At 38.6% G+C, this 14,713-nt stretch overlaps 2 protein-coding genes across 5 annotated transcripts; one reads left to right on the top strand and one right to left on the bottom strand.

The window, feature by feature from the left end:
* Positions 1 to 4,577: 4,577 nt before the first annotated feature.
* Positions 4,578 to 10,706, top strand: LOC105038922 (serine/threonine-protein kinase Nek6). Of its 2 annotated transcripts, none has more exons than XM_019848619.3 (13): positions 4,578 to 5,120; positions 5,237 to 5,303; positions 5,422 to 5,487; positions 6,743 to 6,789; positions 6,866 to 6,911; positions 7,022 to 7,102; positions 7,239 to 7,281; positions 7,663 to 7,745; positions 8,795 to 8,876; positions 8,985 to 9,034; positions 9,164 to 9,237; positions 9,442 to 9,493; positions 9,575 to 10,706. In XM_019848619.3, exons 1-13 carry the CDS (start codon positions 4,972 to 4,974, stop codon positions 10,520 to 10,522), a joined length of 1,788 nt encoding a protein of 595 aa, XP_019704178.1. In that variant the 5' UTR covers positions 4,578 to 4,971; the 3' UTR covers positions 10,523 to 10,706. The 2 variants fall into 2 exon arrangements, with proteins under 2 accessions (XP_019704178.1, XP_010913149.1); XM_010914847.4 differs by having other exon boundaries at positions 4,581 to 5,120; positions 7,663 to 7,712.
* On the bottom strand, positions 6,264 to 14,360 carry LOC105038923 (uncharacterized). 3 transcript variants are annotated; one of them, XM_010914849.4, is made up of 2 exons: positions 13,275 to 14,360; positions 6,264 to 6,499 (listed from the first exon to the last, which is right to left on the bottom strand). In XM_010914849.4, exon 1 carries the CDS (start codon positions 14,167 to 14,169, stop codon positions 13,303 to 13,305), a length of 867 nt encoding a protein of 288 aa, XP_010913151.1. In that variant the 5' UTR covers positions 14,170 to 14,360; the 3' UTR covers positions 6,264 to 6,499; positions 13,275 to 13,302. The 3 variants fall into 3 exon arrangements, with proteins under 3 accessions (XP_010913151.1, XP_073099170.1, XP_073099169.1); XM_073243069.1 differs by having other exon boundaries at positions 6,265 to 6,458; XM_073243068.1 differs by lacking the exon at positions 6,264 to 6,499 and adding an exon at positions 7,779 to 7,797.
* Positions 14,361 to 14,713: the final 353 nt, after the last annotated feature.

Here is a 14,713-nt window from a genome sequence, read left to right as displayed (position 1 = left end):
ATTAGACACATCATGTGAGTAAACCTTTACAAATAAAACTTTTACATTTTTTAAAACCATACTCATTACATGTCTATCAATGCAAACAATTTATGAAATTTGAGGAAGGCAGCATAGTATATGTTTTTATGCCAAAATTAAATCAAAATGCTCAACAATCATTTTTTTCATGTGTCAAGCATTTTCAAAGTAATTTTTAACAACAAAATTTTATTCAAGGTCAATCATGAAGTAATAAGATGCTAGTTGTATCATGAGAAATCTAACCATATGCATCGATTTCGGGCATTGGATTACATTAATATTGATGCATTAGTTGATCGTTGTGCATCTGCACTTTCCGTTGATCATGGTGGTCTTGGGAACTGCATTATTCTGTTGGAATGTATCGTCAACGGAAACCTGATTGACCAAAACTTGCTTTCCCTGTCTATTGTGATCTGTAGTTATTAATTATATATAGTATGAATAAGCTGAATTAGTTGTCCCTCTATTTATTGGACAACCATTGATTCAGAAATCGTGAAAGATGCTCCACTAAAATTATTTTATCACACCATCACCGCCCCCCTCCGTAACAAAAATATCCCAAAAAAGAAAAAGGAATCTTGCTCATTTATAAATTTTATAACACCAATATAACAATGTTATAATGAAAAAATAGTAGTAATATTATCCAAGTCATTATTTACTTATAAACTATTAGATTTTTGTGTTTTCCAATTTGTTTTGACAGACCATCTTGTGCAATACCTGGGTTTAATTTGAGTCAATAAAAAATGGATTCGACTTGACCTGAGCTCCAACCTAATGAGAAATCTAAATTATTTAAGACCCAATTTTCTTCAAGCTAATGTCTTTTCATTTAAATCAATTTCTCTTTGTTCATCTTAATAATCGCAGCTCTCCTCATCCGTCTTCACTTGATTATATTTGAACATTCATTGGTGGATTTTTGTTTGTAAGATTTTAAGTATGCAGATACTTATTTTTTAAATAGTAGTTTGCAAGTTGTATTTTAAGAGTGCTCACTTTTTTGGATCAAATCAAAAAATCTTTTAAATAAAAATTCATATTTAAGTTGACTTTACAGTTTTGTTTGAAAGATTTTAGTAATTCTGTAGTTAATTATCAATTGTTATTATTTTAGTTATATAATAATAACTAAATATTTGATAAAACTGCAGTCTCGATCTTGCTTAGTCTGAACTTAATCCGAACATTTCATGCTAGTTTAAAGTCATGATTGATCTCAATTCGATCCGATGGATCATTTGAGTCTAAATTTTTTTCCACCGGACATCACCCGACTTGATTAACTTATAGGTTGGATGGGTTGGGTCCGAACCTAGGATCAAAACCTAAACATAAAACCGTGTTGGATCGGGGTCAAGCATGCTGCCATTTGACCTAATTATTTGCAACCTTAGTTATTGGAGACAGCCTTGTATCATTATAATGGCTCTTATTCGATCTGTAGCAATCACTGCACGACTTGACTGCTTCCTTTATAATAAATTGTTAAAAATAGTGATGATAAAAAACCTAAAGAAATTCTCGGCATAAGGCGCCGCTCTGCCGCGGGTTTTCAGTCTGCAATCGCTTCGATAGACGATCTGGTGCTTCGATTTGTGTGACGACGGGCGCTTGGGCCACTCGCGTGTCATGCACCGCATTAGATTGCTAAATGATAACAGTTTGAAAAGGCTTTTGACCACAGAGATTTTTTTTGATAAAGACCACATAGATTTTAAAATTTAAGATTTAACTTTAATGGCTTCGGGTTCCCTTCATTATGTAATACACAAAATAATGGGGGAAATTGTAGTTGCTACAATTCAAACGTTTGCATCAATTACCTTTTTTTATTGTATAATGTCTGCATCAATTATCACTCCAAAATATGTTGTACCACCAGAAACAGAAAATAATTTTTTTATCACAGCATTATCAAATAAATTGGTGATCGGGACAGCAGCAATTATTCTTTTTTATTATAGTATTGGTACAGTAGTTGTGATTGTAATAAAAATTTGATATAATGTATTGTAGGAAGAATTCGGTGGTTGTAACGGCTACACAATCAACAACTGCGTCAGTGGTGGCCCATCTCAATGGCATCAAAATGCTATTTAAACCTTGTTTGTACGAGGGAAAATACCGTGGAACGATTTTATTCCACTCTCACTGGTATTTGATGCTAAAAACCACCTACTACATGTTCCCATCCAATGAATGTCTTCTTTGATATTTAAGTTTTCCTTGTTCCTCTGGACGCTTGCGTACCTGTGTGCTACTACAAACAGCCAAAGTTGGGTTCAATCAAGATCAAAAAATATTCGGATACCAATTTTCAGGTTCTTTTGGTAATTGATTGATTACATGGGATCTATCATCTCCATCCCTTCCATGTTCCGTCCTATCTGGGAAACAGATGGAGAGCTAGGCCAATTTCGCGATGACCAATATTTTCTTTTGCTTTGGAAGCAAAATCTCAAACAGGTGCATAGATGCATTAGATCGAAGTTGAAACAACCTGCACGAACCCTGGACTCAGAAAAGAGTAAGGTCCAGAATCTATTCCAAAATATTTGAGCTAGATTAGGTCCAGTTATTGTGGAGTTGGGCAATGGCTAAGTCTATTTTCTACATGCAAGTCCAGCCCTATCGAGTTGGTTGCCGAGGTGCATCACACGCTGACTTGGACGCTAAAGTCGGCAGCTGGAATGAGTGTTGAGTGATTCCAACAGGTCGTATGATCATCCGTAGCTTAATTTGCACTCAAATCGCAGACCAGGAGCAGCCCAAGTTTTGTTCCGATCTTATGCAATAATTTTGCTTAGCTGCCACTGGAATATTGTATACAAGAAATTGTTGCTGCGTAAAATCTGATCTGAGGGAGTTGATGATTTGGCAAACAAAGATTGGTCTACTAGGCTCGATTGGAGTGGGGCTGTGTAGTATGAGAGCTAACCTGCAACCAAAGAGAAGTGAGTAGAGGTCATCAGAATATATGTGGTGGGGGATCTTTCAATGATTAAGTTAGGTGGAGTTTTCAAAAGGAATATAGAGATTTGAAAAGAGTAAGGAGGTGAGAGCGAGCTGACAGACTCATATATGGGGTCCTCTAGTCTAATTTATATAAAAAAGAGAGTGAGGATTTATCACGATCTAGTTGCTTGATCTTTCAATGAGCCATCATGCTTTTTCTTATATAGCGTGCTGAGATTGTATCGGTTATAATCATTCATGCTATTTGCTTGGTGTTTTGCTCGACTGTTGATTTTGTACGTTATATGCCATTCGACTATCGATCGATCGAGTTGGCAAGCATAATTTTAATGGGCACCGAATTTGAGTCATATCAATCTCTATTCGAAAAAACAAATAGCAATAAAAGTTGTTAATCTCGAGTTGTTTTGATGACTGTACTTTCAACTAGTGAAGCATATGTCGAGAATATTACTACTTCTCTCAAACCATGAAAAGCCACCAAGAGGTTTTTCAAAAGCCCTTATTTTTGGTTTTATTTTTTCCCTCTTAACCGTTCAGCAAACTAAGAACATACAAAAGCCTTATTTTTCAAGTTGTTCCTGCTGGTTTTGTCTTTATACTACTTGTCTTCCCTTGACCATTTGTCAAGGAATTTTTGGATCTATTAACTGAAATTAACAATATACAAAAGCCTTATATGTTTGTTTCTTCTATAGTTTTGCCCTTTACCAATCACCAAATTTTTTACCAAAAATAAAAAAGTCTCATTAAAGTGGTTTCTCCTACCTTTTGTTTTATATTTGTTATTTTCCCTCAACCATTTACCCTGGAACTTTTGGATCTCTTAGCAACAAATTATGAATTATAAGGTTTCCTGTCAAAGTTATGTCACTTATGAGTTATGATTAAATTTTTACTCAAGTATGAATAGCTTTTAGCTTGAGCATCAAATAATCATGCTAAAATTCAGGTAAAGCAAAGATATAGCTTTTAGGTACATGTTGTGATGCTAAAGTGGGTTGAAGGTATCATTAATTTGAAACTTATAAAAATAAAGAAGGAAAACATGAATGTTCATGTAGTCGGCTCATGATAAAGATAGGACATGTGAAATGAATATTTGATTCTTAGCTATAATTTTATAAATTAATTTATTTGAAAAATATTTTCATAAATATATCCTTCATTTGATATAATGTTCTTCTTTCTACTTCATTTTTTGTTTTTTTTTCTTTTGTAAAATTAGACAAAATAGAAATTGTATAGTAATTTTGAAATATTTTTTTTTTTGAAACTAAAAATATTATAATAAAAGGAAATATATGTGGAGGCTCATGAACTAGCATTCGCGTTATCTCCAAAAAAAAAAAAAAAAAAAAAAAAATGTTTTTGTTATGAACATGCTGGAAGATGGTAATAATGACATCAATTCATGTCACTTCTAAAGCCGAATCCATTTCCATCCGAAACGCTTATCCGGGACTCCCAACGCCTATTACCGCCCACCCATTTAAAAAAAGAAAAAAAAAAAGCAACATGGAACAAAGACAAGAGACCGGAATAATTTTCCACCGTCGATCCACTCCATCCGGCCCCCACCCACCCCCATCCGATGGACACCAACCCCCCGGCGGCGGCCCCCTCCGGCCATCATTCCCTCCTCCCACTCTCAAATGCCAAGCAACCTTTTCCGCCCACCTCTCGCCTTCCTCTTTCCTTTCCCTTTAAATAACTTGCCATTTTATTTTTCAAAAAATAATATTCCCTTCCCCGCCAAGCTTCCCAAAGCCATTATTACCACCACTTCGCCGAGCAAATCCATCTCCCTCTCCCCGCGTGATATCCATCTGAGCGTTTTTGATGCCTCTGCGCACTCTTTTACTCCCCCCACTCCTAACGGCATGATCGCCATTTAATTCCCTCCCTCCCTCCCTCTCTATCTCTCTCTGTGTCCTCTACCTTCTCTTGGTATTTAAGATGGGTCGGAGAGCCGGTGGATCGAAGGAGGAGGAGGACGAGTCCAAGATGGAAGCTGGAGGCGATGAGTGGTACGACGTGGTGGAGCAAATCGGGAGGGGTTCCTTCGGTGCCGCCTTTCTCGTCCTCCACAAGACCGAGCGCAAGAAGTACGCCGTCCATCTCCGTCTTCTTTGCATCTCAGCCGTTCGATTGGTGGTTTCCTTTTTTTTTTTTTTTTTTTCTTTTTCCTTCTTTCTATGGATGAATTCTTTTGGCATGGCAGGTATGTGCTAAAGAGGATACGATTGGCGAAGCAGACGGAGAAGTTCCAACGTACTGCTCATCAGGAGGTAATCAATTCTTTACTACGAATCCAATCTTAGTTCAGATTTTACGAATCGCGTGATGATTCGTCATGCTTTGCGAGTTGTGTACCGATTGGAGGTGTTCTTGTGATCTGTGGCACAGATGGCTCTCATGGCAAGTCTGAGTAATCCGTACATCGTCGATTACAGAGACGGCTGGGTGGACAAGGTAGAGTTTGCCATCGCCCTTCCAAACACTCCGGCACACTTTTACCCCCCTCTCCCCCTCACCCCCCCGAAAAAAAAAAAAATCCAACACACCGCCGCGCACCCTCTGATAAGGATTTTGGGAAAGAGTAACGATGCCATAGGTTCCCGGAATGTGCATAAAAAATGAATTCATCGTGTAGCGTCTCTCGTGGCAGTTTGTGGTTACATGATGGTTGTTCTACCTCTCACCTCAGGAGATTTGTGCCCGCTTGTTGGGCTATGAGGTGGTAGCAATTTTTTTTGATCGAACAGGTATAAGCACTTTATTATTAAACAACTTAAGGTAACATGTGTATCTTTGATCTTGAAACTAGTATGTAGCGATTCTACACCTCACGCTAAGATCAATTATCCAACTTTGGGATGGGGATCTTTTGAGCAACGAGGGAGAGGAGGGGGGGTAGACGCGGGGAGGGTACATCTATTTTTGTCATTAATTTTGAGAGAGACAATCCTGTCTTTTGTATCTTCATTATGAATGGGTAGAATTTAATATGTTTTGACATGTGAGAAATTGAGATCCTAATCTACGGCCATACACCGCAGCACATAACTTTGATGTGTGTTGCATTGCTCACGCCAAATATTTCTTAGGTGTCATGTACATGAGCAGATAGAATGGTTTCTCATGAGCATGGCTGCCAATAATTTGAATGCATCCAATTAATAGTGTGATTTGTGCATAATTATCACATTTCTTTTACTATTGCTAACTATTGAACAATAACCAACATATATTATTTTTAATATTATACTCATTTTGACATGCATATACATACATACATATATAAATTAACAGTTTGTTCTTGGCTTCATACTCTCCTCTGGTGTACAATGTATTAGTGAACCTTGACTTCTGGCATCCAAACAGATCTTCGATTGAAATGAATGCACATCGTATTGTCCCAACCATCCTTTTAACCAGATAGGCTGCATGTAATGGAATCATAGATTGCTCACCTAGAGAGCAGCTGCTAAAAAAAAAAAAAAAAGGCAAAGGTGGGGAAAATAAAAATATGCTACTCTTAGAGACTTTGAAAAAAAATGTAACATCGGTTTAGTAACTAATACTCCTGTTTCTGAGCAAAATATAGCAAAACCATTATGAATGGGTTCTCAAGTGACAGAAATTTCTATCATTGTTATCCATGCTATAAAACTTGACCATTTTTTTTTTCATTCAAGTTGGAGGTAACTTTGTCTTCGTTTTGCAGGGAAGTTCTGTTTGTATTGTCACTGGTTATTGTGAAGGGGGTGATATGTATGTAATAAGGTTTCACCTTCTCCTGGTATCATTCGCTTTCTTCTCTTCCATTCTGACCTTGAGTGTGAAACAGGGCTGAGAGGATAAAAAAGGCCAGAGGAGTGTTGTTCTCAGAGGAGGTAAGGAAGATGTGTCTTGCCTATAACAAAGATCACCCAAGTGCTGTTTAACTTTTCACGCATCAACTTTTTTAATTCTTCTTCCTCTCCACCTTTTTCCTGATGAACAGAGAGTATGCAAGTGGCTGACCCAATTGCTTTTGGCCGTCGATTACCTGCATTCCAACCGTGTTCTCCATAGGGATCTTAAGGTACGACCATCTACTGCTTTAATTCCAAGGACTAAAACTGGCAGCTCAACTTTCTTCCTTAAAAATTGTTATGTAGGACTATTTTAATGGCAATTACGGATGCTTTAGAGCATAACCCATTTGCATTTGATTTCAGTGTTCTAACATATTCCTAACAAAGGATGATGACATACGGCTAGGTAAGATGAGATAAACTCCTGCTAATGCTACAATACCAATCTGAGTTGTTTATCACATACTGCAAATATTGCATGCTACTGTCTCGCAATATTACAGAAGGATTGTATCCCTAAAACTGTTTGGGCCCTCTGGGTACTCATATCAGCAAGTTCTAAAATAACATGGTAGTTCATAAAACCTATTAATAGCATATCACTAATTTTATATAGTTTGCTCTCGAAGTTCTGCAAAATGGATTGACATTCTAATATGAAAGAATATACACAATGTGCAGAATAGCATGTGCTCATACTACATGGTAGAATATACTAGGCATCAAAAGAGAATAAATGGCTCCTTAGCCTTTATCTTTTCTTAAGCGGTTTGCCGGATGACTGCAGGTGATTTTGGACTCGCAAAATTGCTCAATTCGGAAGATCTTGCTTCTTCGGTACAGAATACTAAATCACTTGCTTTAAGTTCAGTAAGTACATCATAGTTTGTTCTAAAGGTATAAAGATGCCTGATATGCCAACCTGAAACAGATATACAATTCATTCAAGTGTTCTGTTACATGGATGCTTGCAAGCATGCTTATATTGAACACAAACAAAGACAATTGTAAGAGCTAGCAAAATCACACTAACATGTTTGAGACTCTTCCTAATTTTGTTCATGAGCTTGAAAGTTCAGCCATGGTTATCACCGCTTGGAAAGAAATAAAAGACAAGACTTCTGGTCTGGTAATCAATTTGAATGTACGATATACAAAACAAAGATTGACAAGATTATCTTCTTCACTATTGCCATTAGAAACTTGCTGGATGCAACCATGCACAGCAATTATAATTCTTTAATATATGGTGATATGAATGAGTAAATTTTCCTGCATCTCCTCCAAAGATCCCGGGATAAATGGAAGGAGATGGCTAAACCAAAGGAGGAGCAATAGCATAATTTCAATCTTAGAAGGGAATATAGGGTTCTAAGGGCAGAAATTCGTGTCTGTCAGACCTCCCAAAAGTTATTGGCTTTTCGTTTTCTTCTCTCCTGTCAAAAGCTGCTTTCTTTTCCCTTTTTGCTTTTTCTATTTAAGGAAAGAAAGAAAAAGATTGCAACATGATATCTGTGACCTATTAGCTTGGAAGTCAACTGAATAACTCAGTTCCAATAGTTGCAAGTCTGGTTCCTCGAAAGAACGTGAATCATCATCTTGATGTTTACAACATCAACTTATATCACCAAAGATAGGAAACTTCTGAGCTTCTTTTATTTAAAAAAAAATTGCCGTTGTCCAAACCAAAAAAATCCTCAACATCATATTGGTCAGTTAGAAGGGACAGAACCAAGGAAAAATCATCTTTGCAAGCAAAAGAGCAACATAATTGAAGCATACATGCATTGTTCTGTGACATAACATGCTGCTCTTTTGCACCATAAAAAATTAAATGATATTTGCTACACACATGGCAAAAATGATCTTCTAATTTAGTTCTCTTTCAGATATCTTATGATATTTTGCGCTTTCCGTAGGTTGTAGGCACTCCCAACTACATGTGCCCAGAGATACTAGCAGACATACCCTATGGCTACAAATCAGATATTTGGTCACTTGGTAAGACTTAGCGTCAAGCTTTCAAATTTAAGCAAGGGCACCTGCAAGCATCAATAACAACATTCTTCTTTTTTTTTTTTTTGTATTGTCTGTTATTACAAAGTTCAGGTTGCTGTATGTTTGAGATTGCAGCACATCGCCCAGCATTCCGAGCCCCAGTAAGTACATCAAGATACATTTTAAATGTCGAATCCTTTGGCTGTGGACAAAGCAAATCTCCTAGTATTGTAAAATGAGAATTAATCTTACCAAATACACCCCACCTTATTATGAAAATATTTGGACAGGACATGGCAGGATTGATCAATAAAATAAACAGATCCTCCATATCACCGATGCCCACTCTGTACTCTTCTTCACTGTGAGTATGCTGTCCTCCGTAGTATCTCAAATCTGATATATTGTTAACCTTTCTACAAAGAACAAATTGATGCCATGCAAATGATCTCATTAATGATATACAGCATCAATTCTACTAACACTAACTACTGCTGTAGTTGGTTTCAACTATTGATTCATCATAAACAGCTGTATCAATTGAGATCAAATGCCATATAAATGACAGGAAGCGATTGATCAAATGCATGCTGAGGAAACACCCAGAACATAGACCTACTGTGAGTTCCAGTGGCCCTACTTTATTTTAAGCAATTCAAACACTTCCACACATGCTTATGTCTATGGTTCCATACGTTCAGGCTGCAGAGCTATTAAGGGACCCCTATTTGCAGCCATATCTTGCTGAATCCTGTAATCCTTCTCCCATTTACCTTCCAATAAAGAGTAACAACAACAGTTCACCAGAGAAACGAGCAAGAAGCCAAGGTAACAGTCAACCACAAGCTGGCACCACCAGTAGTTGCAGTGCGGTGGGAGATGATGCATCAAGACAGTCAGGACCTGTAGCTAAACCAATAAGAAGGAATAAAGGAAGCTCATCAAGCAAGACCATTAATGACGCGGCAGATCTCTGCTCTGCTGGTAACCTAAATAACATTGAGATTAAGAGAATTGATCCTAGCAGTTCTAAGATACGGATGAGTACTGATGCTGACGAAAGAGGACAGGATAATGGCAACCTAATCGTTAAGAGTACAGAAGAACAAGAGAGATTTAAAGGCAATCAACTAACCAGTGAAAAGACCGGGTGCTTGCCTACAGAGAAGCAACAAACAGACCAAACTGATGGAACTCTAATAAGCACCTTGAAGGTGGAAGTTACTGCTATGGACTCACAAGGAGTGAAGGCAGATGACATATATGTACAATGTGAGACATCAGTAAGAAGTGGAGAGGAAGCAGGCCCAGCAAGACCAGCTAGTGTCCCTCTCTTGCAAAGAACAAAAACAGACATGGAAGAGACAGGTGGGGTTGCAGAAGTGACCTCATCAGCAAGCACACTTACCCTTCAAAATGGTGATAGCATACAAGCAGAGTGGGACAACTTGAACATTATCCAGCAAAGAGCTAATGCTTTGGAGTCCCTCCTTGAACTATGTGCACAGCTGCTAAAGCAGGAGAGGCTTGAGGAACTTGCTGGCGTACTAAGACCATTTGGAGAGGAAGTTGTATCATCTAGAGAAACAGCAATCTGGTTGACAAAAAGTCTCATCTCTGCACCCAAATTGGGAGGGCCCAAAATCTAATAGAAACTACAGCTGGTCAAACACCAGTTCCTAGTATTTGCAGGACCAGAGGAGTGACCCATTTAGAACAAGCTACTGCCAAATGAAAGTGCTTCTGCCCAATCTATGGAGCTGTTTTTTCTCAACCGCTGAATTTTTAGCTTCATGAGACACAAAAAAATACTCTAAGGAATGGTTTTAATAATCTTGTGGTGCAATTATGTTACACATGGTCAGGTTGGTACGGTACACTGCCGTACTGATATATGGTATGATGTTGTAGTTGGCACAACAGCTATATTATGTGTCAATATAGGGGGACCATCAAATCTTCTCCATCTTTCTACTCCAATCCAAAGACCAGCTCATTCATCTAGCTCTACTCCAATCCAAAGACCAGCTCATTCATCCAATCCAAGCCCCCCACACCAATAGCATATCCAGTCGGTGCGGTATGCTGTATACAAGGCAACACAGCTTAGTCCTTAAAACCATTCTCACCAATAAGAATTGCTTTTAGAGATAAGACCAAGTGGATGCACTGTCAAAAGAAGTTGGACAAATAGCACTCAGTTGTTCATACTTACAGAACACCTTGACCTTGTGCAAGGCAACTGTAGTTACAAATGACATCTGCTGTTGGCAAAGAATAACTTCACAGCAATCCATAAATGCAGTAGCTGCTAAGTATCTTTTGTTCTTTGCCATCAAGGAATGTTTATCCAAGGTAATTTACCAGAATAATGGCTGGCCGGAGAGCATATGACAAGAAGAGAACCTGAAGACCACCAACTTAGTGCTGAGCTTCATATTTTTACTCAGTGGCTTGTGTTATCAGTTGATTTCTACAGTCAAATAATGAACTTAATAACTTGTAACAGGATGCAGAAATTTTTTTTGGTACAATCCCGTTAAGAATCTATTGGAGATTTTCCTATAGAATTCAAAAAAAGAATCCTTGTTTTTGTGAATTTTATAGTTTTTTTTCCTGCCTTTTGGAGGCACTGTTGTTATCAAGCCATATACAAGAGGTCTTATCAAGGCGTCTGCTGTTGACATACTCTTAAATTTTAGGGTAAATGCAGTCACCCAAGGTGCCAGCTTATTCTAAATTTGAAAAAAAAAAGGGCTCAATACCAAAGAATTTCAGTATTGCTACACATGATGGTTGATGGAGAATGGAAATATCTAGATTATTTATGGATTTTAAGAGATATGAATGGTTTTTCTGGAAACAGCATAACATTAGATAAATTACCAAAATGGAGAAATTGTTTGATGAAATTCTAAAAATTGGCATATTGGATCAGTGTAATACTTGCAACCCATGAATTGGAGAAATAGTTCATATTCAAAAGGAGAAATGTGTTCTCTCTTTTACACTATAACACACCTGAGCAGGACAAGAAGTGGCTAGCTTGAAAAAATCCAGTGGAAATAATCAAGTAGGCTTTTCATCTGTAACAGGGGCAAAATTACCTACTTCTTTCTAGCAATCGTAAATGGTAAGAGTAGGTTAAAAGGTTACCTACATCATCAGTCAATGTTAAAGTCCAATAGAAAAGCTTGAGCTACTAGGTGGATGTGCCTATGAGCATATAAGTACTCCTAAGGCCCCTTCACTATTCGATGTGGGATTATTATCATGTGAACTAGAAGTGAGCATGTTAAGGAATCGGCAAGAGGAATCATTGGCTTTTGATACCATGCTAAAGTTCAGTCCAAAAGTTTAAGCTATTGGGTGGATAGACCATGAGTATATAAGCACTATTAAGATCCCTTCCCTATCTGATATGGGATTGCTGCCACTCTCTCAACACCCCCTCTCAAGTGTAGGGCCCGAGGAGGGATGAAACCTAAAGAAATGTGGATCAGAAGTGACAATTTTGGAGGATTGGCAGCAAGAGGGATCATGGGCTCTGGTACCATTTTGAAGTCCAACCCAGAAGCTTAAGTTTGTTATGCGGATTGGCTCATGAGTATATAATCACTGTTCAATGTGGGGTTGCTACCACTCTCTCAACAAACAATTGTTGCATAGAAAATGAACATAGAGATGGGTTGAAGTTAACATCTTTGGTGGATAAACTTTATATGAATCCTCTATAAGCTTATGCCAATGGTTCAACTTTCTTGAAAATTTGGCATGCCAATAAGTTATGGTTGTAGAGAGTTTAATGCTTGCGAGGTATCATAACAGCTGACTAAGGTTATGAAAGGAACCACAGTGGCGATGGTTACTGAGTTGCATTCTGGAAAAGGAGACATAGTTGTTATAGCAAAGTAAGAATAACATCATCATTCATCAAAGCAAAGAAAATATCACAAAAAGACCTTTTTTTAAAAGAAAACATTCCAGAAAGAGTGGGCTGATGAGTTCAGATCGTGATTGAAATAAACAAAAACCAATGCAACCATTGCTGAAGCCAATTGTACAACGTCATGCCTAATTCTAATCGCATACAAAGATCAAGCAAAACATTAAGAAGAAGCATGCTGAAATTATTTCTGCTTTTTGATGATCCTGTAAATTGCTAAAAACATGGAGATCCTTAAAGTGTCAACTTTAAGATTAGATACATGAAAAACCAAAATGCTGCAGAAGTATTACTCAAAATTTACACTACTCTATACTGTAAAAGATCCATCAGCACCGCAACATCTATTTAGAACACCGAACTCAGAATTAATAAGCAAAAAAAAAAAAAAAAAAAAAAAAAAAAAAAAAAAAAAAAAAAAAAAAAAAAAAAACACACCAGGAACGACATGATACCTCGACGAAGTCTCAGAACAGAGTTATCTCACCGTAACCAGAGAGTGACCAAAGACCCAGCTGAAATGCCTAGAATGCAACAGACCGAGACGACGCGAGTCCTCAAGAACAAGAGGTTCACGCTCTTCGATACCTGGAGAGTGAGGGTGAGGATCTGAAGCCGGCCTTGCTCCTCCATCTTCCGGAAGAAAGTGATTGGCTTAAGGCTCCGGCGCATGAGAAAAGCCAGCGAGAAGGGGAAGGCGAAGGCCATGAGACCCTGGATCAAGACCTCGTCGGGGGGCCGCACGGCGTAGGCGATCCAAGCCCCGAGGCCCAGGTGGCCGATGCCGAGGACGGCGAGGGTGGTACTGAGGTGGTAGATGGACTTACTCAGGGAGTCGAGCAGCTGACGGGTCTCGTTGGCGAGGGCGGAGACGTCGCGCTCCACCGTGGGACCGGTGATCTCCTGATGCTGGAATCCAGTAGATCGGGAAGTGTCTCCGGCATCGGAGGAGTTCTCCGGCGAGCTCGAGGAGAAGTTCCTGGCGGGGGTTTTGCGATTGGGACCCCCGGGTGGATCCAAAGTTACGATTTTGAAAAGGTTTGAGTGGGATTTGAGCACATAAATGCGAGGGTTTATGGAACTGAGTGAGGAGTAGGGCCCAAGATTGGGGATTGTGGGGCTTTGCCGGAAAAGGGATTGGGATTGGAGATTTCTGGGGGAAATCGGGTAGGATTTGAGGAAGCTTGGATTAGATTTGGGAGAATCCAAGGGGAGGGGAGTGAGACCATTGCAGAGAGTTCTGAGATGAGAGTTGGGCTGGAGAACGGCGGTAAAGGAGTTGAGGTTAGGGTTTTTAGGATCTCGGGGGAGGAGCTTATGGGTTAATCTGCGAGAGAGAAAGGAGGCCATCAGCTGGTTCTTTGGGAGATGGATGGAAGGAGGAGGAGAGGGGGGTAACAGGTACCCCTATTTGCTGCTTTTTTTTTTTTTTCAAGTTATAGACCCCCAAACCACCGAGGCATAATTATGTATTCAAGCATCGCATAGCCATGAGATGTTGGATTTCTATCCATTAACGTGAACTTGCGATGGAGGAGATGGGTGATATGAAGGGATTTTTCTCAACCAATTAGGTCAAAACAAGCTATGCAATACGTAAAATTTCACGAGTTGAACATGAAACCACGGATGTGCCCTTTATTTATTTATTTATTTATTTTGATACAACTCTGCAATATCTACAAAGATATTTAAGGAAGAAATTCAATTTCTCTGCTCTACTGGTTGAGGGGGTGCCTTCAATATTCAAATTGCATAACTTATTAGGTTAGAGAAAGACTACTTTTCCTTTAAAACCAAATTTTTTGATTAATTCTGCTTCACTTTTAGAATCACATGAACCCTCTAGTATCAAAACTGCTAAAAAATGTGACCACTAATTTGTTACCACCAA

Source organism: Elaeis guineensis, chromosome 1, assembly GCF_000442705.2.
Source record: "Elaeis guineensis isolate ETL-2024a chromosome 1, EG11, whole genome shotgun sequence".
In the NCBI taxonomy this organism is placed as follows: domain Eukaryota; kingdom Viridiplantae; phylum Streptophyta; class Magnoliopsida; order Arecales; family Arecaceae; genus Elaeis; species Elaeis guineensis.
The sequence above is the reverse complement of the archived record's forward strand: the minus strand, read 5'-3'. Positions and strand labels throughout refer to the sequence as shown.